Raw genomic sequence first — 25581 nt, 5'->3', positions numbered from 1 at the left:
CCCACCTGCTACCTGAAAACAAAAACGTGAGCACCTCAGCAGATTTCGATAAAATACCATTTCTATATTTCATGTACCTCACCAGCATTGGGAGTGAGCTTTTCATGTGATTTCTCTATTATCTCATGTCAATCAGCATATGCCATGAAAGCAGCCCAATCCATAGTCTCTTATCTTCAGGGGCATTGAAGAATCAAGAAATAGAATGTAAATTTGACCTCCGAATTGCCATTTGACAATAATCATAATAAAACTTGCAATAGACAAATTGGGTGTCCTTGACGGTTTTGTCTTCCCCTTCCCTTTTCTTTGCCTTTATACTCAAAGGGGTGATTCATTTATGGGAAATCCCATCCATAGGAAAGATAGCTATTTCCCACGTGGAACTTATTTTGTGTAAAGATTTAACCAAATAATACAAAGTGATAAAACTACGGTATGAGATCTTCCATATGTGAGATATTATATTTGAAATAATTATGTGTACAAGTAGTTATTACAGAAATAACCTTCTTTGTCAAGTATAACCAAAAAGATTATATAAGCAGAAAAATGTTAAATAAGAAAAGTTCTGTTTTATAGCCTGAATCTAATCAGCTTCAACAACCTATTAATTGTTCAAGAACTCTTAAAATCTTTAATAAGGTTCCTATGGTAGAATATCAGTCATATGCAAATGAATCATTGAAGTTCCAGAAAAACAATGGTTCTTCAGTGAGGTTTCATATCCCCAAAGTGATGAAAATACCTCATATGTGGTAAGCAGAACTGAGAAACAAATTTTTCAAGTTTTCTTTGTAAATTTTATTTTGTTTGAAGAATAATTCTGAGACCATCTGACTGTCACTAAGGACTGGCCAGTTATACTGTTGCCCATTGCTTTTACTTTTGCTTTAACTGGACTTGCTTCCCACACTCAGTAAGCTGCTTGCCCCAGATATTTAAAAGTCAAATATTCTCATTTCTACACAGGTCTGATTACAACAACTTCAAGGAAATTGGATCGAGAACAGCAGGCAGAACATTTTCTGGAGGTAAGCGCCTAGAGGGAGCCGGTATTCATTAAAAGTGACATTTCCTCAACTGCTTTAACCTTCCACAGGAACTGGAACTTGAATGTGTGTGAACAGTGGGTTGCAAAATGCGGCTGTTTCTCTTGGGCTGGTTGGTTCTGAAGTTGGAGATTTCTGGTGCATTCCTCTGAATGCACTCCTGTGTGCAGAGAGTAGATGGCAGGGTGGGGACTTTGCGTTTCCTGAAAGCAAGCAGATGTATCGACTTTGTGCCCCTTTGTCAGTAACTGGAAAAGAAAGTTCAGGAGCAGAGCCCTGTAAGCCATCATGGCCTCAGAGGTAAAAAGAGAGTGGGCCGAAGTGCCGCAGTTAAAATGAAGCACGTCCTTTGTGGAGAAGTGCTCTGCTCAGCCCCCCATCTCTTTTCTTGGGAGAGGATTGAGAAAGAGAAAGCTGCCAGTTGATTCACTGCCTGAGAAGACTGTTTCTGAAACCATAAAATGTGCTCCTGTAATTCATGAAGACAGAAACAACAACAATAAAAACTATAAGAGCATTATTTCTGGAGGAAAAAGACCAGGGATGAGAAAATAGATATGAAAGAGTCTTGTGGAACATTCTTTCCATACATATCGAGTATCTTTACTGGGAAGCTTGAAGCCTGGGTAGTATGTATGACACGGCGATTTAAGTGTGACAGTCCGATACCGAACGGATGACAATGCTTAGAAGGTAGAGCTTTGTTTTATTGTGTCCATGCTGCTAAGATGATCTTTCAGTCCCAAGAACCACTCACTGGAATCCACGGGTCCTATACACACTCACATACACCTGAGATCTCTTCTGATATTCCCCTTTAAGTCAGTTCACCAGTAATGATTTATTTAAAGAACACTGGACTAGGAATCAGTGCCTTGGGTCCTAGGGCTTCCCTGCCATGATTAGGTTGGAGCCTTGGAAGCTGTTTCGTTGCCCTGGACTTCAGTGTGGCAAATAATTGCTACTCCGTATACCTCAAAGGATCTCTGTTAGGATCAAACCTGATATTTTATATCAAAGTATTTTTAAAACTCCTAAAACACTACACATAATAAAGGATTATTATTATTATGCAGCCTTGTGATGAGCCTTTTAAAACATTGCTACCATCACATAAAGATGAAAGACTCCAGGCTGCCGAAAAATAATTATTTTAATTCTTTTTCAAAATCATCCTAATGGGCTACATACCTGGTCCAGAATTGGAGTCGGTTTGCCAGAATAAAAACGCCTTATGTTATATTCATGGGCTTCTTTCCTTTGCAGCAGTGTCCAGGCCTCCTGGAGAGGCTATGTTCTCAGGTAGTTGAACCTATTACCTCCCAGCAGGGAAGACGGAGGGTGTCTCATTAACTGGGGGATCTGCCTGAGATCACTTACTGCCTTGTCCCTGGAAAGGTGGTGTTCTGGGGGTGTTTGGGGGCGTGCAGAGTGTGACTCTAGGGAAAAGAGGCAAAAGTGTTTTCCAGGCATTTGAATACACTTCCCAAAAGAAACCTTAACAGTTTCACATCGTTTACAGACTTACATGAATACTCACTCAACACTTTGGATAACACGGGTGCTCAGTAAAACGTAGTTAGAATCATTGTGGTTTTATTATCATATGGTGTCACAATACCTGAACTCTCCTACAGATTCAGCTTCATCTCCACACTCCAAGACAGACAGTAGCTCCAGGCAACTGCAGGGCTAAAGGAGCCACAGGCAGCAACCACTGGACTCAGCCCATGTCCCCAGGACTGAGCTATGTCTCAGGGATACAGAATGAATAGGAAGGATGGGGAGACACGTGATCAACAAATACATGCTATCACTTCAGACACAAGCTCTCTGAGACCACTCAAAGAAGGTTCCGTAATAGTGCTTGAAAATGAGGGGGTGATAGGCAACATTCAATGGGGCGGTTAGGAGGGCCTCTTTGAGGAGGTGACATTTGGTGACATGAAGCCAAGGTTCTGTTGGAGAAACAGAACCCAGACCAGTGTGATTGAGTATAAAGTTAGAGGGCTGTAGAGGTGGTAGGAAATAAGTTGGAAAAAGCAAATAGGACTGTAGTAAGGATTCTGAATTTTCTCCCAAGTGCAGTGGAAAGCCAGTAAGCAGGGTGGGTCGGAGCATGATAGATTGCAGAGGGAGATCACTGGCCGTTCTGAGCAGAATCGGGCTGGGACAGGGCTTCCATAGCAGGAAGACTGGAAGGCGGGTGCTTTGAGAGGGACCCAGGTGAAAGATGACGGTGACTTGGATGAGGGTCTAATACAAATCCCATCATGATTTTAGCTAGCAAGCAGATATGGGTTTTCTGAAGTTTCCAGGGTAGAGATTTAAAAACCTACAGGTCATCTGAATTACACTAACTCACCCCCCAGCTCTGCCCACATGCCAGGATTCCCCATCACAGGTGCTCTTTCATTTGGTAAACTACCCTGCTAAGGTTTTCAAAAACCACTTGAATCTCTATCTCCTATTCTTTCTGTCTCTCTTCCTCTTCTCTCTCTCTCTCTCTCTCACGTACAGTCTTGCTCTCACTTTCTAAATTGTACAGATATTAGCCACGTTGTTTTTTTTTCTATATAACATTGCTGTGAGCATTTGAATGGCATTCATTTCTTTTTTCTGAATGGATCATGGACAGAATATTGCTTTAACTCAGCCCTGCAAAAAAGTGAGTAAAATAATATCATTCAGAGTGCAGAAGAGAGTTCTCTGCTGTACACAAATTTCTGTAACTGCTGACACATTTTGTGAGTTGTAAGCGCTGGGTGTGGGTAATTAACCTCCTGGAAAGCCTTTAATTGCCAAGATAACCCTATGCTCCTTTCAAACTCACATTAACCTTCTGGTTCTATTGCATATCTCTCCTTCCCAATCAAATAAAATGGACTCTTTTTGAAAGGATCCATTTAGAAGCTGACCTGGCAGGTACACTTCTGCATAAGTAGCCAGAAGGACATTAATGATTTGTTTATAGTTTGCTATCCCCATGATGGAAAGCACTTCAATTGTATACTGCTGGTACTCTGCCTGTGCATTAATTTCAGATATTTAGCTTGACTGTGTATGCGCTGTAAGGGTTTTGGAGTCTGTAGAACATTCATCTCAAATCTGTGACTATAAGAAGGGATTGTCATTACCAGAATCTAAGGAGCTTGCTAAAGAAACAAGAGCAGCAAAGGACTACAGAAAACTTCACAAGTACAGCTTATATTTCTCTGGTGAATTCTAAGTGTTACTTCTTGCGTAATTTGGAAATCTGTTATGTGAAAATATTGGCCTGATCTTTTCTCCCTACCATGAAGTGCAAAAATATGGAATTTTCAGCTCATTTATTCAAAGTCATACACATTCCTTGATAGCCAGTTATGATCGCAGTGGAGGTAGAAGGCTAATTCTAGCAAATAGATGCACAAAGTTGAAAACGATGCATAAACTAAACGGTGAATTAACATTTTAGCTTAGTGGTTGTGACTTTAGCCCTGATTACCTCATTAACAGAGAAGGCAGCTGTGAAATAAGGGAATAAAATGCACTGACTCTTTCTTATGTTATAATCACTTGTATAGATTGTTTCCTCACCTACTAGATTTAATCTCCTTACGGGCATGAAACTTGACTTATCAAGATAGTGAATGGAAGTGGTGTGGGAAAGCATGGATGTTCCATTCAGGCAGGCCTGAGATTATATGTGGGCACTGCTCACAGAACTTAGACAGGCTCTCAACTCTCTGAACCCCCTTTCATCTGTAAAGAGCAGATAATGGTTTCTAACATGGGGTTGGTGTAAAGAGCATATGAAATTGTTACCGAGTCCAAGCTCATACTGCTCACTGCATGACAGGCCAATGAATCAAGAGACATGATGTTCCTCCAACAAGACAAATGTTATTCTCTGTTCTTCCACTTTATATGAATGGAGAAGTGTTATACCTTTAAAGGGCAGAGGCTTTAGAATGGGCTATCCTGTATATTTCAGTCTATAAGGCAACATTCTAAACTTGTAGCAGAAGCAATAGAATACAAAGGTTAAAGTAAAATAAACTGATCCAATATGGAGTCACATTTGTTCAGATCAGGCATCTGAACTATGAAGAACAACATCTTACGGAAGTCATCAGCGGTTAAATGTTTAGAAACCAGAGAATGTGGACTGTTATATTCTATTTTAGCAAATACGTTTTACAAAATACATAAATTTTAGCAAAATAAAAGATTTCAACGTGAAAAAAAAAGAAAAATGAAAGGTGAGACGTCCCCAGGATGACCTCTGTTGGACAATGTGTTCCACAGACAGTGGCAGGTGTTGTCAGCACCAACTGTCTTACTCACTTCTCTATTTAGAGCATCTAGTTAAGTACCTGGAAAGCAGGGGGCACTCAGTAAAGGGTATGTGAATGAATGATTACTCTGAGACCTTTAATTTATTCCTAGATGAGATCACGGAGGTGGGTATTAGCACACAGGAAAGTGCATAGGCTTGGAGACAGAAAGAATGGACTGTTCTGCCTCTCTCCATCTGCTTTGCCAAATTAAATTATCTCTGATCCTCCATTTGCTCATCCGTAAAATGGGGCTACTAATCCCTACTTCATCAATGAACGACACAGAGTGTCTGGCACGTAGGGACACTATTCTATTAAACCGCTGTTTGCCCCACACTCTTCGCCCTCCCTGCTCTCCTTGTCCTCAATAAACACCTTGTCAGTTCCATTTCTTTTTCAGAGCTGGCCCCAGTGTTTGAATAGCTTACAGCAGTTTGATTATTCTTAAAAGTTATATCCATTTAAATAATGCTATAGTCCCAGCCTAATTATGTGTGAATCTTTATCTTGTTTGCTAAAAGTGTATGATTTTGGACTTCCCTGGTGGTGCAGTGGTTGAGAGTCCGCCTGCCGATGCAGGGGACACGGGTTCGTGCCCCGGTCCTGGGAGATCCCACATGCCGCGGAGCGGCTGGGCCCATGGGCCATGGCTGCTGAGCTTGCGCATCTGGAGCCTGTGCTCCGCAACAGGAGAGGCCGCAACAGTGAGAGGCCCGCGTACAGCAAAAACAAAAAAAAAGAGTATGATTTGGCCTCTCTTTTGATCTTGAAATGCTTCTCCGTTCAGGGGTAGATGGTTCTGGTAAAAGTCTCCCGAAAAGAACAGAGAGAGTATTTTATTTGAAAATCAAAAAAAGATGACAAGGCCCAGTATAAAGACAGAGGATGAGAAATTATGTTGTCTGTGTGGGTATATCTTGAAGTAGCCCAGAGAAGGTGGTGAGATTTTATAGTGCAGTTGGTATAAATAACAAAACACATTACAGAGGAATATGCTAGATCTATAGGAATGTAAATTATTTAGTATCTGTCTCTTTAGAATACTCATCCATCGTCCTCTGTAAGGTGCATCTCCTGTGACTATTTTTTCTTCCTGTCTGAAATTCTCATCCCTTTTTATAGTTTTATTTTCTGAGGGAAAAAAAATATTGCTCTTCGGTAAGTTTTTATAACATTTCCTCGTGCCTTGGGATGCAAATTGATTTCTTTAGTGAGTGCACATCCTTAGTGGTTTCTTACTTTAGTAAGCAGCTGCTTTTGAGGTGATGGTAATTTCTGGTGGTGAAGAGTTGCAGGTCTGTCTCAACCCATTAAGCTGTCCATATTTTGATAATTTATCTCCAAGTGAAATGGCAGTTTCTCTCATTAGGCTCTTTTTTCTGCCACCCTCAGAAAACTTCACAGGAAGTTCCAGGAGGCCTTCAGGAAAAGATGTGTGTCCATGCACAAAAACAGCACCTGTAGCAGGCACGGGCCTCGAAAGGAGAGTGATCATGACTTCTGTTCTCCAGAGCTCCCAAGAGAGCCCCAGAACCCTCTCTTACCGTTCTTTACTTCTAGGACTGTACCTTCTCTAGTCTTAGTTGTTCGTGTTTGTGCTGTATCAACTTCGATGGAGTTAATGGCAACTCACTCTTTTTTTTCCTCCTTTCTTCAAGGCTTATTCCGAGCCTGGTATTGGGCTAGGCACCAAGGTTCTGTTTTTGGAGTTAGTATGTTTTTCCCACTGAATGTTTGTTTCTTTGCCTTTCGTGCTGAGGTCTCTTCACAGAGATTACATTGCTGATTATTTATGAGCTACTACAGTTAGCTGCTGTCTTGGAATCAGGGGGCTGTTTTTCATTCAGGTCATCCAAACTGCTTCTCTCCCATTATATAGATGCAGAAACTGAGACCTAGAAAAGAGAAGAGATGGGTCCAAGGTCACACAATCACTTCATAGTAGTGTCCAGTATAGGTCTTCCTCTTCTTATAGAACATATATAGGCCTGTACGTCCATCAGTGTGTTAAAGTGTGACAACCGGAATCATATTTTCCCACTCTCGTTTTATAACAGATTTACCCAAGGCTCAGCTCAGTCCCCCCGTCAAGGATCAGCATACACGTGTACGGAAAGAGGAGGTTTTCTCTTACACTCTTTGGCTGTTCTTTTGCCACCCCCTCAGCTGTTTGTTCTTCAGAGTAGTAGGCTCAGCGTTAGACAGGGGCTCGCTCTGCTGCTGGGCCCCAGCCCAGGCTCCAGGACAAAGTCCATCTGAGAAGATGCTGTGCCTGTCTAGTGAGTGCCGGTGTGGACTCCAGCAGAAGAGTGACTGTATACCACGTGTAATGGGCTGAGCTGTATCCCATTAAGATTCCCCTTATAATTCATATGTTGAAGCCCTAACCCCCGGTACCCCAGAATGTGACTGTATTTGGAGTCTTTAAAGAAGTTGTTAAATTAAAATGAAGCCATTAGGGTAAGCTCCGATCCAGCATGACTGGTGTCTTTACAAGATGAGGAAATTTGGACACAGACACATCCAGAGGGAAGACCATGTGCAGACACAGGGAGAAGACAGCTGTCTATAAGCCAAGGAAAGAGGCCTCAGAAGAAACCAACCCTGCTAATACCTTCACCTCAGACTCCTAAGACTGAGTCCCCCTAAAACTGAGTTCCTCTGCTGGGTTTATGATTAACCTCTGTATCCAAATCTTTACTCCCTTTCTTTTCCTGAACCTGTCCCCCTCAAGATTGAGGAGTATCAAAGAAAAGGGGGAATTGAAACTATGCAAGGCCCTGTGTCCCTGTCCTTTGAAGGAAAAGGCTTTTGCTTTAGTCTCCCAGGCCTCCCTTGAGTCTCTGAAGGCTGACTCAGTCACTAATGATTAGAAAAGGTGAAGAGGTAGAAACAAAGAAGAGCTGTTGGGCTGGGAAACTGGTAACAACTTAGACTTTAAATACGGCACACCACGGAATCACCAAACTCCCAGTTCCCTGAAAGATATAGATGAAGGCCTGACACTCACTTCTAAGTTGTTTTTACAGGAAACAGACCCCTACTGATGAAAACCACTGACCGCAAGAACGTAGACCCCAGACTGGTTGAAACCAGAAAGTTGATGATGCCTGAAACTTTACCTTGATGCCAACCAATCCGAGATTGTGCACAAGCTGATCACACACCCTGCAGCCCCCTCCTTCACACTGCCTTTAAATCTCTTCCCTGAAAGCCATTGAGGAATTCCAGGTCTTTTGAGAATGAGCTGCCTGTTCTCCTTGCTCGGTGCCCTACAATAAATGCTGTATTTTCCTTCACCACAACCCGGTGTCAGTAGATTGGCTTTACTGGGCACAGGCGAGCAGACCCAAGTTTGGTTTGGTAACACTCCTAAGCCTCCAGCATCGTAAGAAAATAAATTTCTGTTGTTCAAGCCACCCAGTCTGTAGTCCATTGTAATGGCAGCTCTAGTAACTCATACAGCCGGCCAGACCATTCACTGCCTGTCCCTGCCCCTCTCTTCTCACACCACCACCTTACAAGGCTACGTACATGCATTAGACTTTACTAAGGGACCAGGGCAACTACGCTTACAGTGTGGGAGGCTAAAACCTCCATCTAAATATGATTATCTCCATGTTCCACACTCCATACTACAAGGGGGAGAGAACCTGCAAGTGAAAATTCTTCACAGAAGGCCTCTCCTGCTTCCCTAGGCTCAAGCAACTGCCTTTCTGACTGCCTGCTTCCTCCACTCTCCTCAGGGAGCATTTCCAGCTCATCTTTCCCAGAAATCTTGTCTCTTTACCCACAGGAATTATTCTTGCTCGGGAAAAAACCCTTCCTCATCAGTAGAGTTTCCAAATCAGTGTCATTTTTATGTCTTATCAGTGCCCCAGCAAACCAGGCAGGGTTGGCCTTGGGCACTCCAGTCTAGTTAAAAAGGAGTATTGTTGTTGGTGGTGTATGTGTCTGTGTGTGTGCACACACATGCATATGAGGTAAGAGCAAGGGTTGCCATTCTAATTCCTGCAGAGCAGTCTAGGTTTGTGTGGGTCCTTAAGAATGATCTTTTGTGAGAGCATCCCCAGCAGTGTGAATTGCAGACGGACCACTTGATTTTCCCAACTGACTGAAGAGTAAATGTTGAATCAGACACACAAGCAAATTTTTCAAAGCAAAAATTAATTCTAAGATAGTTTGTTCAAAACAGAGTTTGCCAGATGCCCACAGGTCTGGGCAGGTAATTCAGAGGACCAGCATGTGTGCTGGCGAGGGTGGAAGGAAGAATTACCGTGGGTCTCACCTGCCCCTTCTAAAGAAGTCCAGCCAGTGGCAGATGAAGCAGCCAGTTTGACCAGAAAGTCTTATTTTTTCCAAAAACAAAAACAAAATCAGATCTGCATACCAAATTTGGCACCTCCAGTTTTTGGTAACACTTTGTAAGCCCGTGAGCCCCTGTTTTGCAACATTTGATATAAAGGAAAATTTCTTACTTGCCTCATAATATGTAATCATCTCACAGGGGAAGTAATTCACATGTATTGTAGAATGCAATTAATTTCTTGTCATCTTTTCACCCATTTTTTTCACAGCATGCCCCTTTGGGCCCATAAAAAAAATAAGAGATGAGCTCAGGGCTAAGTCTTAAGAGAGACTGCTGAGGTTGGAAATGATAGAGTGTGCGGCGTTCGTTAGGATCTCAGCTGAGGGCCGTTTTCCCACTCAACCTCCATGTGAACCTAGGGAAGGAGGGAGCGGTTGCTTTGGGTCCTTGGGTGACAGAGAGTTGCTTGGGCATCATGTCTGCTTTTTCTGCCCCTGGCAGTTCTCCACCTCTTAACCTTGCTTGTCTGTGCCCCTGGTTAGCCTCCAAGTTCATAACCCGCAGGCAAACATATATGCTAGGAGAGTTGTCTGAAATAAATCTTTGATTCCATAAATAACCACCCTCTAATTTACCTGTTTGCGAAAGGTTGCATTTGCTTTGTTTCCCCTTAAATCTGAACTCTGATTAGTAGAGTAACAGTGAATGAAACCTGTTCCCTTGGACCTGGGATGGTCCTTCCAGCCAGTGGCTCAGTCTGGAAAGGAGCGGGCTTTTGCGCTCTGCTCACTGGGGATGTGCGGGCAGATAGATAATTGCTCCAGTGGGATCACAGCTTGTTGAGTTGCACACACAGGCTGCAGGGAGCCAAGACTCTGCTTTTGGTTTCACTTAGGAATGGTTTCCTGATGTGGTGCCATGCTGCTGCTTCCTTCAAGTTTCGGGGGCAAGCGATGGTTGGGTCCTGTGGGCCGGTGGGGGGACCGCTTACCCTGCAAGCCTGGTATCACACAAATGGCTTATCCCATTTCAGAGAAGAGGTTCAGATTTCCTGCCTGGCTCTGAACAATCATGAGAACTCCCAACAAACCATACGGCCCGGAAGCCCAGACTGGCTTCTCCACAGTGCCGAGATGGTAAATTGACCCTCTGCCGTTTGCTTCCCTAGCTCCTTTCCCCTCTTCGCCCACTGTGTTGCTTTTCTAGTTTATTTGTGCAACACACTCTGTGAGCTATAGAATGATCCGTCCAGTCTGATTTCATTGGGGCGCTGGAGAAACCACCCACACCCATGCCTAACACCATATATGACCCAGCTGAGCACTTTAAGTCTGTCTGTGGGAAAATAAAAAATGGAGTGGAAGCAGGTTCAGAATTTGAGATTTCAACTCAATTGCCTCTATTAGTAAAAAGGAAAACTACTTTGGCTTGCTTCCTGCATGCCGCAGACAGCTTTATTCAAATGAGCTGTTGTTTTGGGACCTTTCAAGGGACTTGCTTTCATGGCAAATCAGGGGCTACCAACCTCATCTATTTTGCAGCAGGACTGGTTTAGTGAAATGCTGACAGGATTGTAAGCAGGATACAGATGATTGTAAGGAAGGTAAGTCAAGAGACTCCCAGATTTCAGAGCCCAGGAAAATAGGTCAGTATGTTGGAGCAAATACAGTTCCTCTAAAATTGAGAAAACCTGTAATAAATTTGGTTATTTCATGTTTTTGGATGTATTTTGCACAATTATTTAATCTGACTCAGTGAGAAATAAGGCATCTCTCATAACAATGTCCTAATTATAGTAGTCCTCTTAAAGTTTACATCAAACTAATCATGTACAACAAATGTAGACAGAGATGGTTAAAGCATAGGATTTGGAGACAGAGAAGCCTAGCCACTCACTAGCCACGTAACCTTTCTTTTTCTTTTTTTTCACGTAACCTTTCTTAATCTACCTAGCCTCAGTTTCCCCACCTGTAAAATTGGGATAATAATAATATTTTTTTCATAGGATTTTGTGAGGATTGGCATGGTACATGTACATTGCGCATATTAAGAGTTTAACATGTGCCAGCTATTATGATTAGAAGCTTAAAATTATCCCTTTTGATTCCTGAAGCAGTCTTCTTGTGGCAGAATTCAGAACACTTAGTGCATTATATTACATTGCATGTATAGTTTGGCTCATGGTTGTTGAATATATTTATAGTACTTTAGCAAGATAGCATCTATGAATGTACCTAGATGCTGGCATATGGTGTGCACTCAAAAGAGTACTTAATTTCTTCCTTCCTTTTCTGGAGACAAGCCCAGTTTCAGAGATTTATCATCTTCCATTTGCCAGCATCCATTTAAATGGATTATGACCATCTAAGTTGGAACAGCTCATTCTCCAAAGGTAGGCAGAATAAGGAGTCAACCATGGGTCTAGCCTGGCTATGAAGGTCGCTGGGGCTCTGCTGGATGATGTGCAGTTCCCCTGGCTTTCTAAGCCAGACTCTGAGATGGGAGACTAAGGCATCCTAGCTCAAATGGCAGAGCTTTAGCATTCCCAGATAGTTAATTTCTCCAGGTTAGCCATCTCTAGGCCTAACCAGCTTCATCACTAACTCCCAAGCTTTCCCCAGAATTATAGTGACTTTAAGGCCTTAAATTGTGTTTAGTTGTTAATATTTAAACACATAATGGGAATTTTTCCTGTTTCATTCAGATGTCAACACCTCAACTGAGTGGAAATAATAAACTGATCATGAATAGGCAAGAGATTCTCAGTAGAGGTCTTCCATGCCATGGTTAATACCCAGTGACAGATACCGTAATTCAAAATTCGTTGCCCTTAGTAGATTCAAGTTCGGCCTCTCCTTCAGGCCATCTCAGCTCTGTTAGCAAGCTGCAGGATGGGCTCCCTAGAGATTCGGCAATGTCTCCCTTCCTGGCCCTTTCTTTGGCGGAGGCCAGCAGTAGGATGGGGGGGGGCAAGCTAAGGAGTGCCCCCTCTTTGTACTCCCAGCACCTGGAACAATACCTGGAACATCATGGGCATTAAAGTTCACAGAAGATTGAACTTTAAGTTTAGGGCTCCAGGAAATCTACAAACCAGATAACCCATGCTTCCCAGGCTACAGTGATCTGTACTGCCCAGAAACCCACAAAAGTCGGTGCCTAGGCAAGAGGTTGGCAGGCCTCCCCTGGTGCCAACTGCCATGCAGGAAGGGAAAAGCCTTCACCCCACTGCATCCCAGTCAGTACAGAGGCCTCTTGCAAACCCCAGTGCGTGTTTGGAGCCTAAAAGCAGTTCTTACATCACATTTACCTCCCTGAAATCTGTCATCCTCAGGAGGTCATAAATACATAATTCAGAAGGAAGACTTTTCATGAGGTACCCTGTTATAACTCTTGGCATGCCACTATACATTTTTAAAGATGCTAATAAATATTTAAATTGGACATGGGGCTAAGTTCCATGCTAAGGTATACTTTGCTAATATGTAATTGAGATAAAATCTACTTTTAGGATACTATTTCAAATGAAACAGGAAAAGCTCAATATTTTTTTAAATGTATAAGTACTCATTAATAGCCCTCTTAAGAAGCTTCACAAAGACATTTTTAAACTAAGAAACTAGTACCCACGGGGCAGGGGGCCTCTGACCAATCAAGCCCTGTGTTCTGAAAAAGCAGAATGTCTTCTTTCTCCATATAGAGAGAATTGATTTTCTCTTGTGTTGCCTTTAAATTGAGTGTCGTGAAAGCAACTTTTGGTATCCCACAGATACCAGATGACTGAATTTTTCTCTTTACAATGTGGGGCAGCCTCTTTGCCCTTGTGAATAAGTTTGGCAAAGTCTCACCTTTACCATCACTACCATCTAGTCAGAAAAGCTAAAATTAAGTTTAAAGCACATTATAGCATTGCCAGCAGGGAGACAGGGCTACGGCAGACAGACTCTTGTGGTGTCCAGGAATTAGAGAGGTGCTTTCAGCTAGAGAACACGATGGGGTTTTTATTTAGCATTTTTACAACAGGAGATGTTCTGTCTGTCAGTGGTAGCAGGACGTGCTTGCTCCACCTCAGGATGAAGAATTACAAATCTCTCTGTGCAAGACTGTGACAGACTGATGATATGTGCTTAGATACTTGCACAAAACCATTTACCCGTCTTCAAAAATGATGCTTCCAGGAGCAACTCATTTAAAAGTTCCTGTCATATCACAAGGACATCCATATGTAAGGAAGATTGACCTCAGTTTCTAATGGTTTAAAGGATGTATCTATACACTTCAGTGAAAGGGAGAAAATTAGAGTTTATTTCAAAACTCTTCTTTTAGAAATTGCTTAGTGCCTATGGTAGGATTTTCTTTTTTAAATACAGTTATTTCAAATTACAGAATAAGTAGAAACATGTAACTATGATGTACCAGAAGCATGTTATATATAATACACATTCATTGTTTAAAAAAAAGAGAGATAAAGATAAACAAAAAAGAAGAAAAATGTAACACTCATAATTTCCCCATGAAATGATGTTTACTTTTTAGGTTTTGGAGTACAAACTTTAGGAACTTTTATTTTGCATTTATGTGTATAAGCTCGTATATTACATATAATCCTGCATAAAATTTGTCAAAAAGATTGAAATCATACTATACGTATAGTTTTATAACCTCCTTTTTGCATTTATCAGTTTATTATGGGAAATTTTTATGTTAAAAAATTCAGATTCAGTATGGTTTTTTTTTTTTTTTTTTTTTTTTTGGATACAGCCTAGCCTCCTAGCTCTCCTATTAACACTTCTGTAGTGTGGGTTTGGAGTTCACTTTCAAGCAGGCATTTCCTTAACCTCCTGCTTGTAGATCAACTGAAAGAAAGACCCTGGACATGATCTAACATCACTTAGCAGATTGTTTCAGGCACTTGACCAGCCTGCACACAAATATAAGCAAAAATCCTTCCCTTGGCTGAAGTTGTGAGACCCTACCTTATAGAATTCACTTATTGAAGGCAAAAGTACGCACAGAAAATTTTTACATAAATATCTCCAAAACACTTGAAAAAAAAGGGACTACTGCATATTCAGTCATGTCATTTGGAAAACTATATCAGAAACCTGAACACGTAAACTAAATAGGTAACATTATACTTCTGAATGTTTTTCCACAAACATGAACTATCCCCATCTCTTCCACTGTAGATTAATATTTTCCTTTATAACATTTTCTCAGTGAAGGTAAAATGATGTATTGTCAGCATCTTTTCAGAAAAGTGCAAATAAATCCCACAGAATCATAAAATTTCGGCACTAAGCAGGCCTTACATATCGTCTACTAGATGACGAACTGTTTAAATCCCAAATTAAAGATCTGGGTAAACATTTGCCAAATGTGGGCATGCAGGCGACATTCACATTTGGCATGGCTGTCTGCATTCTCTACTGGTGACAAACTGTGGTGTCAAAAGAGGGAAAGGATCCAAACCAAACTGTATCTGAGGCTTGACATGTCTTTGAGAGGGTAGATACGCTTTCCCATGCTTCAAAACAAAATCCCATCAAATGATGCAAGGAGAACCAGTAGGAAGAAGGGCAGCCCTGACTCCCTATACATGTCACATCAGTTTCAACTTGGCGCTGGTAAGTAAAAGGGACTCTGGAAAGACTCTGGTGCGCATGCCAAGAATAAGTCATCTTTGCACCCAGAGAGACTCCACTTTCAGACAACCTTGAAGTGTGGTTTTTAGTGAGGGAGGGCAGGAAAAATAATATGCTTCTATGAAATATCCCTTCTTAAGGTAAAAATGGAAAGAAATATATCATTCATGAGTATGTTTCTGTTATGAGACCATAGATTACAAAGTCCTTAATGACAATTTCAGTTTTCCTCCTGGCACTGAGGTTACACTTATTAGACCCCAAGTAAGTATGGGTTGAACTGAATTGAAAAAAAAAATGTTCTTTCTCCATCCTCTTTATTGTGGTTAGACAGAGGAAGGAGAAAATGAATCTCAACTCAGTTACAATTAGTTCTTATCCGCGAGGAGCTTAAGCTGCATAGGCCTGTGCCCAGATATTTCCAATGACATAAATATGTAACTTTAGTCATTTGACAAGTGGCAAGGCCAGTTCAGAAACCATAGAAGGAAGCAGCATCTCTGAGGTTGCCTGTTGGTAAGACAAATGTATCTGGATCATGTTTCTCTACAGTTCAGCTTCATTATATTGTCCACATTAGGGTCACTTAACCCCAGGACAGTATGCACTGGATTCTGTGTTTGTTTAATAAAGGTTTTATCTGGAGACACCATTTCCAAAGGCTAGACAGACCCAGCCTACAAGGTTGAAATCTGACCCATTTACGTGAGACATCATACACACTTCTTACCACTTCACACAGGTGTTCAGGCATGAAGCCTGATAGCACATTGAGGAGGCAAGCTGGTGGAAAGGACAGCTACTGGAAATGATAAGTAGGCCCAGACATAGGCTCATAGGATCAGGAATGATAGGTGAATCACTGAGAAGAGAGCTGCCTTTGACTGCCATAGCCAAGGTTTGGAGCAAGAGTTCAAAACCACAAAGAATTATAAGCAGAGGAAAAGCATTTTTCCCGCTGCTTTTCTGTTCTCTCCTTGATTGTCATACATTTCATTGGCATCCAGATGTTCCATTATTTTAGCTCCCAACTTGAGAAATTCCGTTATAGTTACTTTCAAAGTTGTCAGAACACTAAACTCAACAGTGACAGTTTATAACCCATTTTCTTTAAAGTGCTTAATTTTTTCTTCTTCTAACCCTGATGGGCTGGCATATAAATAAAGTTAGGATTCTGAAATTCAGTTAGTTTCTGTGTATGCCAAGTTATTCTTGAGGCTCATCCACATGCATATTGCTTCTTGCATGTACATATTGGGTATACTGTATTTGAACTTTTCCTCTATTTGTGTCTAGATTTGTTAAAAAAGGAAATGTGCTTCATGCTTCAACTTTGAATATTTTCACTCATCAATTTTTAAATTCATTTGGCATTCAAATGTATGCATTTTTTTCAGAAAATTGAAGGCTAGTTAAAAAGAGCAATATTACTAATTTTGAAAATGCATATTTCCCCAGTCGAATAAAAAACATAGTGGCACATAATATCATATTTTACAGCTGATTTAAGATTTCCCAGAAAACTCCATTCGTAATTTCCAGTTGCAAGGGGATGAAGTTCTTCATTTTAACGCCTGCAGCATTCTTGTGGTAATTTTGAAATTGGGAGACTTGGCCACATTCATAAATGGTAACTGTGGAAAATCGGCCACTTTCCAATCAAACAAAAGCGTAGAAAACCTTGAGGATGCTTTTGAAAAGAGGAGATTATTTTTAACAAGTCTAGTTACACTGTCTATTCCTAAAGCAGATGAATGGGAGACTGTTATAAGACTACTGCTGTTGCTTTTTTCTGTGTAGGCTGCTTGTATTATCTGTCTGTACAGTACTTAGCACCCTGTTGAACTCAATAAATATGCAGTGGTAATAATATTATTGCTCAGAATTCATTTAGCACTTCCACATTTTTTGAGTATCACAATGTTCTGCCTACTAGGTGCAGGGAATTTTAATTTAATGCTCATTCTGAGGCTTAACGCTTGGAAGTGTAATGACCCATGTGAGATTATCCTCCACTCCAGCAGGCCATTTTTGGAGCAAAGCCATTGGGTTGTCCAAGAATTCAATTAAACGCAGAGGAACTTTACTTCCCACACTAAAATTTAGAGGCTCAATATCCTGGCTTTTCCAGTCTCTATCCTCCAAGCCATCTACATCATAATCCCCTAACACACAAAAAAGGAGAGAAACACAGAAAATTCTAGTAGATCTGTGACAGTTAAATAGCTCTGACCAACCTCAATCAATCTGTATCCATGGAAGAGGTTGAAATAGAAATCAAATGGAACTGGAACAAGTTTTTTTAATCAGGACAACCAAGTTTGTGTGTCAACCTAATTCAGCTTTCATTAGACTTTGGAATATCTTGATCGTTTCCACATATTTTCTCCTATGAAATTGCATTTTCCTTTTAGCTTAATAGAAACTACCCATAGAGAGCTCTGATACCAGTAATGTCCTTGATACCTGACACAGTATTTGGCATCCAGTAAGCATTCTGGAACTATTTAGTTGTATGAATGAATGAATGAATGATCTATGAAGGGAAATCCCCATCTGTTCTAGAACCTCATTTAAAAGGAGAAAACTGTTGAGGTTACCTAAAAAAATCCTTAACTTTTCTCGTATCTCATTTGAGGCTTGTCGGGCAACTAGCCTACTTCTTAACAATCTATTTTATCAATAAGTGTAATAAAATGCTCTGGGCATATTTAAATTGACTTTAAATCTATGTAAATTATCATTCATGAGAATATGCAAATATTTGGTGTGAAATTTGGTTAACAGCCCATGGTTAATACAATAAATAAGTAACTATAGATACACATATTTGTGTACACACACATATACACACATACATGTGAGTACTTGCAGCACATAAAGCATGGTAATTACACTCAAGTTTACCCTAAAACAGTTGGAGGTCACCAGAATAACACAAGTGAATCAATAATTAACTGCAGAACAGTACATAATAAAATTATGCACCCAGGGGCTTCCCTGGTGGCGCAGTGGTTGAGAGTCCACCTGCCGATGCAGGGGACACAGGTTCGTGCCCCAGTCCGGGAAGATCCCACATGCCGTGGAGCGGCTGGGCCCGTGAGCCATGGCCGCTGAGCCTGCGCGTCCGGAGCCTGTGCTCCGCAACAGGAGAGGCCACAACAGTGAGAGGCCCGCGTACCTGAAAAAAAAAAAAAAATCATGCACCCAATTGTGAGAAAAAATTTGTATGTCCTACAAGAGTTAAGAGCTGGATTTATCAGGGAGAACTTAATCTGGAAACTGCACTGTTTCTAGCAGAGGTGAGTTTGACTTAGCGTCCATGTATTTTAATTTCCTTCTTTACTGCATGTACTTGGGACTTGACCCTGGCGAGCAGGCAGTTCACCAGGGCCACGTTGTCTGATGAACCCATCATCCCATGGAGTTGCAATTGTGTAGAGGTAGAATCTAAAGAGAGATTCATTGGGGGAAGGTAGGGAGGTTTTCCTTTAATAACTGTAGTTCTGGTCTACTGTTCTAACAAAGAATCGAAACTGATGGAATATTTGCATATCTGGACTAAATCTGTTGTTATAGCCTGGAAAGAGCCTGGGTGTGTAGGTTGAAGTTGACCGGGGGTTGAATCAAGATTCTGCCATATATTTGGTGAAAGACTTAGAACAAATTCGTAATCTATAATATTAAAACCTCACTGGGCTGTTGTAAGTGCTGCGTGGAAACCGTATGCAAAGAGACTAGCATAGAGCAATGTATCAACTATCGTTAGTTTCCTTCTTCTTCAAGGCAAAAACCCCTGTATGTTTCATTGTTCCTAAGGCTTAGCTCAGTCCTAGCCAAGTCAGTATTTTGCCCAATGGATGCAAAATCAGAAGGACATTTTGAGAACTAAGGAAGGCAGCAGCATCCATAATCAAATACACACGTTTGCCTTCCAATGGGGGAAGTTAATTCAGCACTTCAGCTAGCACGCATCCATAGAATTGTGGGTGTGTGCATCACACTTCCCAAGGTGAGCCATTCTATCCCATCTCACAGGTCTGTCGGGAGGCTCATGATGACTCACCCTCCTACACATCAGGTGCCTAATTATGTTATTAGAGTGTCAGAATGATCTCCAATGGCTTTATCATCCATCTAACAAGAGGCCTCAGTTTGACACTGCTGAGTTCAAAATGACTGAAAAATGTGAATGATGTATGAGATGATGTATGAACATATATGGAAGATTTTTCAAAATGTTTTATGACAGACATTTTTCCCTTTCACTCCTGTGCTTTAGCTATGACACTGTTCTTAGCTTAAAATTCACTTTAGTTCACGTCTATAATAATTTCTTCAGTGCCTAGGATATGCAGGTTTTATACTCAGCTTCGCAGGGATATAAGGTGATAAGACTTGGCTCCCTGGGACCCCAGCCCCGACCTCTTGCAGAGTGGAGAAGCCTTTCATCGGGACAAAATTATCCGTCGTGATATTCATCAAAAGACTTTTACTCACATTACGACGAAATGGGTATACTGGGTGTTGCCCAGCTGAACTCAGCTAGATGGTTGTGGTGGATTGTAAAAATGGCCACACATTTTCGCAGCTCCTCCTATCAAGAGGTGAAGACCTGGCTTGGTGACTTGCTGTGACCAATAGCATTCAGCAGAAGTGACGTTGTTCATTTTCTGAGCCTAGCCCCAAGAGACCTTGCTTCTTTCCTTATTGTGCATGTAATTCTGAGACTTTGCCCTGTTTTGTGATGTGATCACTTCTCAGAGGCAATATGGCCCCTCCACCCAAACTTTGGTTCAAATGTCAAGACTCACGTTGCCACACATTCACCAGGAGGGTATGAAAGGGTCTATTATTGGAGTAATGTGCTTTCTGGGGTGAGCAGGGTGAACGCCTAAGCTGGTCCAAAAATTGCTTGAGAAAGCAGGGAAGGGAGATGGGCTTGGGGTTATATATATGGCAGTTGGGGTGAAGCTGGGGTGAGGGTTCCTGCCCTTGAGCTGGGGCTGACGTGGCTTGAATTTCTTGCCAATGCCAAAGGTGCACCTGAGCTTTCTTATCAGCTTGCCCAGATGTGGAGTGTAAAGGGAAGAGAACGTGGTGAGGCCTGAAAGCCATCAGCAAACTGAAAACTGGAGTCAGACTCTTTGTTTCTCTTTATTGCAAGGGTCTTCATAGCACTTAGCGCCTGAAATTATCTTTAAAAAAAATTATGTGTATATTATTTTATTTCTCTACCTTCTCTGCCTTCTATGGATTGTAAACTCAGTAATGGCTGGGACCAAGTCTGTATGTTCTCCCCTGAACCTCAGCTTCTAGATTAGTGCTGGTTACATAGTAGGTGCTCAGTAAATATGTGTATATGAATGAACTTCTACTAGTGAACATTAGTTTCTCTGTATGCAGTCCTGATGCTTAGAGTCCCATCAGAGAGCAGTTGCACTGCAGGTAATTCTAATGATCTTAAGTTTGAGTGACCTGCTCTGCATCTCCTGTAAGTTGATGCCCCCAAAGGAATGGCTGAGAAATGTTAGCCTTTGGTGCTCTATGCTTTGAACTATATCCTTGTATCAAGTCAGATTGCCAGAACACCATCTACCTGGATTGGGTTACTCTGGCTTCTCATGGAAATATTTTTACAGCATTATTTTCTTGATTTTTATTGAAGTTCTTATGCTACAGAGCCATATGCAGCTATCTCAGAATATTTTTTAAAAGTGCCACTCAGAAGACTGTTATCTATGTTATTCACTGTTTCCCAGGAAGGACCCTTGCAGCAGGATCTCAGAGTTTAGAGGTGGGGCTAAGGGTCATTTCCTCCTCTCTGAGATGAAGGGTTCAGCCCTCTTTTATGGAATGAACTGTTGTGCTAAACAGTAGTAGCTTCCCTTATCCTAGGTTTTTTTATATTATTATCCCCCAACGCTTTTCTTTTTACCTTTCTTTTAAATATGTATATATAATTTATTTTTTAAATTTTTCATTAAAGCATTTTTAATTGAAGTATAGTTGATTTACAATATTGTGTTTCAGGTGTACAGCAAAGTGATTCTTATGTATATATATACATACATATATTCTTTTTCAGATTCTTTTCCATTATAGTTTATTACAAAATATTAAATACAGTTCCCTGTGCTGTACAGTAAGCCCTTATGGTTTATTTTATATATAGTAGTATGTATCTGTTAATCCCAAACTCCTAATTTATCCCTCCCCCTCCTTTCCCCTCTGGTAACCGGAAGTTTGGTTTCTATGTCCGTGAGTCTGTTTCTGTTTTGTAAGTGAGTTCATTTGTATCATGTTTTTAGATTCTGCATATAAGTGATATCATATGATACTTGTCTTTCTCTCTCTGACTTACTTCACTCAGTATGATAATCTCTAGGCCCATCCATGTTGCTGCAAATGGCACTATTTCACTCTTTTGTATGGCTAAATAATATTCCATTTTATTTATATAAATATATAAAGATAAATAAATAAATATATATATATATTCCACATCTTCTTTATCCATTCATCTCTCAAAAGACACTTAGGTTGCTTCCATATCTTGGCTATGGTAAATAGTGCTGCAGTGAACATTGGGGTGCATGTATCTTTTTGAATTAGAGCTTCTGTCTTTTCTGGATATATGCCCAGGAGTGGGATTGCTGGATCATATGTTACATATATACTTAATTTTAATGATTAAATGTATACACACGCTTTTCCTATTAAGTGTTCTCAAACCTTGTTTGGAAGTAGGTTTGGTATTAGTAATTAATAAATGGATGCTTACTCCTGAGACACACAGAAAAGTCCAAGGAAGACTTTACTTTCTGTTGTCCTTCCTCTGTTTAAGGGAAACCTGGCCCTGGGGGAAAAGCTGAGAGTCATGCCTTCAGGTTACTCCATGGGGGACAGATTGTTTTTCACCTTGTGTCTCCCATAGCACATTTGAAGTGGTTGATAAATGTTTGTTGCATGACTCTCCCTTGAGATGTTTTCCATGCCATCGGGGCTTAATTAATGTCCTTATTTATGACCAGAACATGTAGAATACAGGGATCTAGAATTTGAAATCCATCCACTTTACAGAGAGATCCCAGGGGATATCTCTTAAGTAGAATAAAAGGTTGATTGTCATCTGTATCCTCCCACTGCTTATCATAGCATCTAACTCTTAGGCACTAAAACCTGTTGTGGAATAATTACTAACTGATCTTCAGGAGCACTTTAATATCTTTGAAACTCTGGGGTTGATTATCTTCTTTTACCTAGAGCTTGATATACTGCAAATGAATCAAGAAGTCATTGCCAGTATAGCTGTTTTAATCTATAATTTAAAATGCTTTAAAAATGTAATCTTGTTAACCTTTCTTTAGGAAATAGATAGGTACACCTAAGGTGAGCTATGGTGTTAGTTTCTATAAAATGAATCTATGTCCCTGTCATTTTGTTTTTTAACCATACAAATAGAGATATGTTTTCATTAAAAACGTGTCTTGAAATACTGAACTGTGAAATATTTGGTGAAGGAACACCCTTAATTGGACAGTATTGCACACTGGATGACGGAGTGGCCGACATGCTTTCTAACACTTCTGGAAGTGTGCAACATATCTCAACTCTATTCCACATTCCCATTTCTAGATTCCACACTCCAGCTTCTGGAACTTTAACTCTTCTTCATCTTGTTAATAGCAATTTGAAGTGTCTTAATAGCCATCTAAATTCGCTTAATTTTTCTGCATTAAAAATAAATTACTAAACTACCATAGGACTTCAAATTCAAAATCTTCTAAATAAGCTCCTTTAATGCAAATAATATTTGAACTCAGCGGTTGTTTTGCTCTTTGGATTTCTGTGTGATGGTCCAGGATTCTAAATGCCATAGCATGGTTTTTAGTAACAAGGCACACTGCATGTGTTTCAATATAGGATAATTGGGCTGATGCAGGAAATATGTTATCACAAATTAAATGGGATGTTAAAGGTCCTTATTAGCTCTCGGTATTAGAAAATATGAAGCAAAAAGCTGTGTGCCTTTTGAGGTGATGAAATGTTCTAAAATTAGATTTTGGTGATGACTGCATGACTCTGTAAATATACTAAAACCCATTTAATTGCACAGTTTAAACAGGAGAACTTTATGGTATGTAGAGTATATCTTGATAAAGCTGATTTTTTTTAAAGCTATGTCCTGATGCAGGAATGAAATAATGGTTTAATTTACATATACCTATAAAGGCATCAGTGATCCTAAAAAACTGCAACTGAAACGAAGAGTAACTGCAACATTAAAGGTGAAAACGTCAACTTCCTAGGAAATTTCCTAAAAGTTGTGTCTTATCTGTGGCCATGGCTGCATCTTAAGAGATACAAATGCTGCATCCTTGATGCTCATGCCAATTGACAGGTGTTTATTGAGTCCCACTGTGATGGGCCTGCTCCCATAGAGTCAAAAGTATAAAAGATGAAACATCTGTATCAATTATCTATTGCCATGTAACAAAACTTAGTGACTTAAAACAACCATCATTCTATTTAGCTCACAATGCTGTTGGTTGCTAGGTTGTTCTTATCTGGGCTGGTTTGGCTGATCTCCGCTGGACTTTTTCAAGAGATTGTATTCAGTTGACATGAAGGCCAGTTGATCTGGGACAGACTCACTCACCTGTCTGGCAGTTGGCAGGCTGGCATCCAAGGTGCTCACTTTTCCTCCATGTGGCCGCTCATCCTCTAGCTTCAGACTTAGGATTGGAACTTGCACAGGGGGTCACTCCCACTACATTTTATTGGTCAAAGCAAGTCACCAAATGTCTTACTCAGTTTGAGCTACTATAAAAAATTGCCATAGACTGTTTATATAGTCCATGATCAGGGTATCAGCATGGCATGGACAGGGGCTGGTGAGAGCCATCTTCCAGGTTGCAGACTGACAACGTCATGTTGTACCCTCACATGAAGAAAATAGAGCAAGCTAGCTTTCTGGGCTCTTCTTATAAGGGCACTAATCCACTCGTGAGGACTCCACTCTCATGACCTAATGACCCCCCAAAGGCCTCACCTCCTAATGCAGTCACAGTGGGGTGGGGGGTGGGGAACAAACATTCAGTCCAGAACACCAAGCAGCCCAGATTCAAAACGTAGGGAAATAGAATTCACCTCTCGCTATGAGGAGCTACAAAATTTTGTGGCCATTTTTACAATCCACCATGACAAACAATTTAGCTGAATCTAACTGGTGCTATTCAGTTTACCCCTTACATTTTCAATAAAGTAAGTTTCATGATGAAGATGATTTGGCCCTGGGTGTTGTTAAATGTACAGTCATAATATTTACACGTGTATTTGATTTTATATTAATCACCCCATTGAAAGTGGCAGGGATAACAGCAGCTATGGCTAAAATTGTTTAAATTTTGCTTTTGAGTTTTGCCACAGATCTACCTAGCATACATATTTCTTTGTGTTCCAAAAGTGAACAGCATTAAATAGAAGCCCAAAGCTAGAGGAGCAGGGAGAACCCAGGATGGGATTAAAATGATGCTGTTATTAGTACACATTGTCTGATTGAGAATCAACTTCATTTTAATTTTTGTTCTGATTCTGATTACTCACCAGCTAGAACCTCTCTCGCAGCAATGGGAAAACTTCAGGAGTAGACCAGAGCATTCACATGAAAACAACAAGGAACACATCAAGACAAGGGTGGGAAATAACACTCTATATCCTATTGACTAATGTTAGAAAAGAAATTGATAATATCCACAGTCTTGTTTAAGCTACTCATCAAAAGGGAAATCAATAGCAACTAGTCATAATTTGCCAAATATGATCTCACAACCTTGTTAAATCTGTGACATCATCATCTTACTGCCAGTTGTCCCTAAGAGAGGGGCACTCGCCTTATAGGTGAAAAGCAGACGGCCGGGGTCGAGCCAGAAAAGCCACTCAGCTCCACAGCATTTGACATTAGTTAAGAGAACCAAAGACCTTTGTGCATAGTCATTAAAAATTTTACAATCCAACTTTGAAAATCCCTTCAGGTTCAAGCTTGGGTCTCAAGGAGAAAAATCCATCACCTATAGCTACCTAATCAAAGTGGAGCGTTCAGTTCGATTTCCTATCCCTAGGCATTCATTTTCTATAAACACAGCTCCCCAAGTGATGGTATCATATTAAATGCCTGCTTGCAAGATACCTGATAGAAGAAGAAGAGAAAAAAAAAAAAAGACCTTCCTTTAGACCTTTTTTTTTTTTTTTTA

At 40.7% G+C, this 25581-nt stretch overlaps 1 protein-coding gene across 1 annotated transcript in view; it reads left to right on the top strand.

Annotated features, from left to right (window-relative positions):
• FAT3 (FAT atypical cadherin 3) overlaps nucleotides 1–25581 on the top strand; it is a 592627-nt gene that overhangs the window by 362027 nt on the left and 205019 nt on the right. The window contains 1 exon segment of the mRNA XM_007449656.1: nucleotides 973–1034. Coding sequence (XP_007449718.1) covers nucleotides 973–1034 — 62 coding nt within the window.

This window comes from Lipotes vexillifer, unplaced genomic scaffold (genome assembly GCF_000442215.2).
Source record: "Lipotes vexillifer unplaced genomic scaffold, Lipotes_vexillifer_v1.1 scaffold536, whole genome shotgun sequence".
In the NCBI taxonomy this organism is placed as follows: domain Eukaryota; kingdom Metazoa; phylum Chordata; class Mammalia; order Artiodactyla; family Lipotidae; genus Lipotes; species Lipotes vexillifer.
The sequence above is the reverse complement of the archived record's forward strand: the minus strand, read 5'-3'. Positions and strand labels throughout refer to the sequence as shown.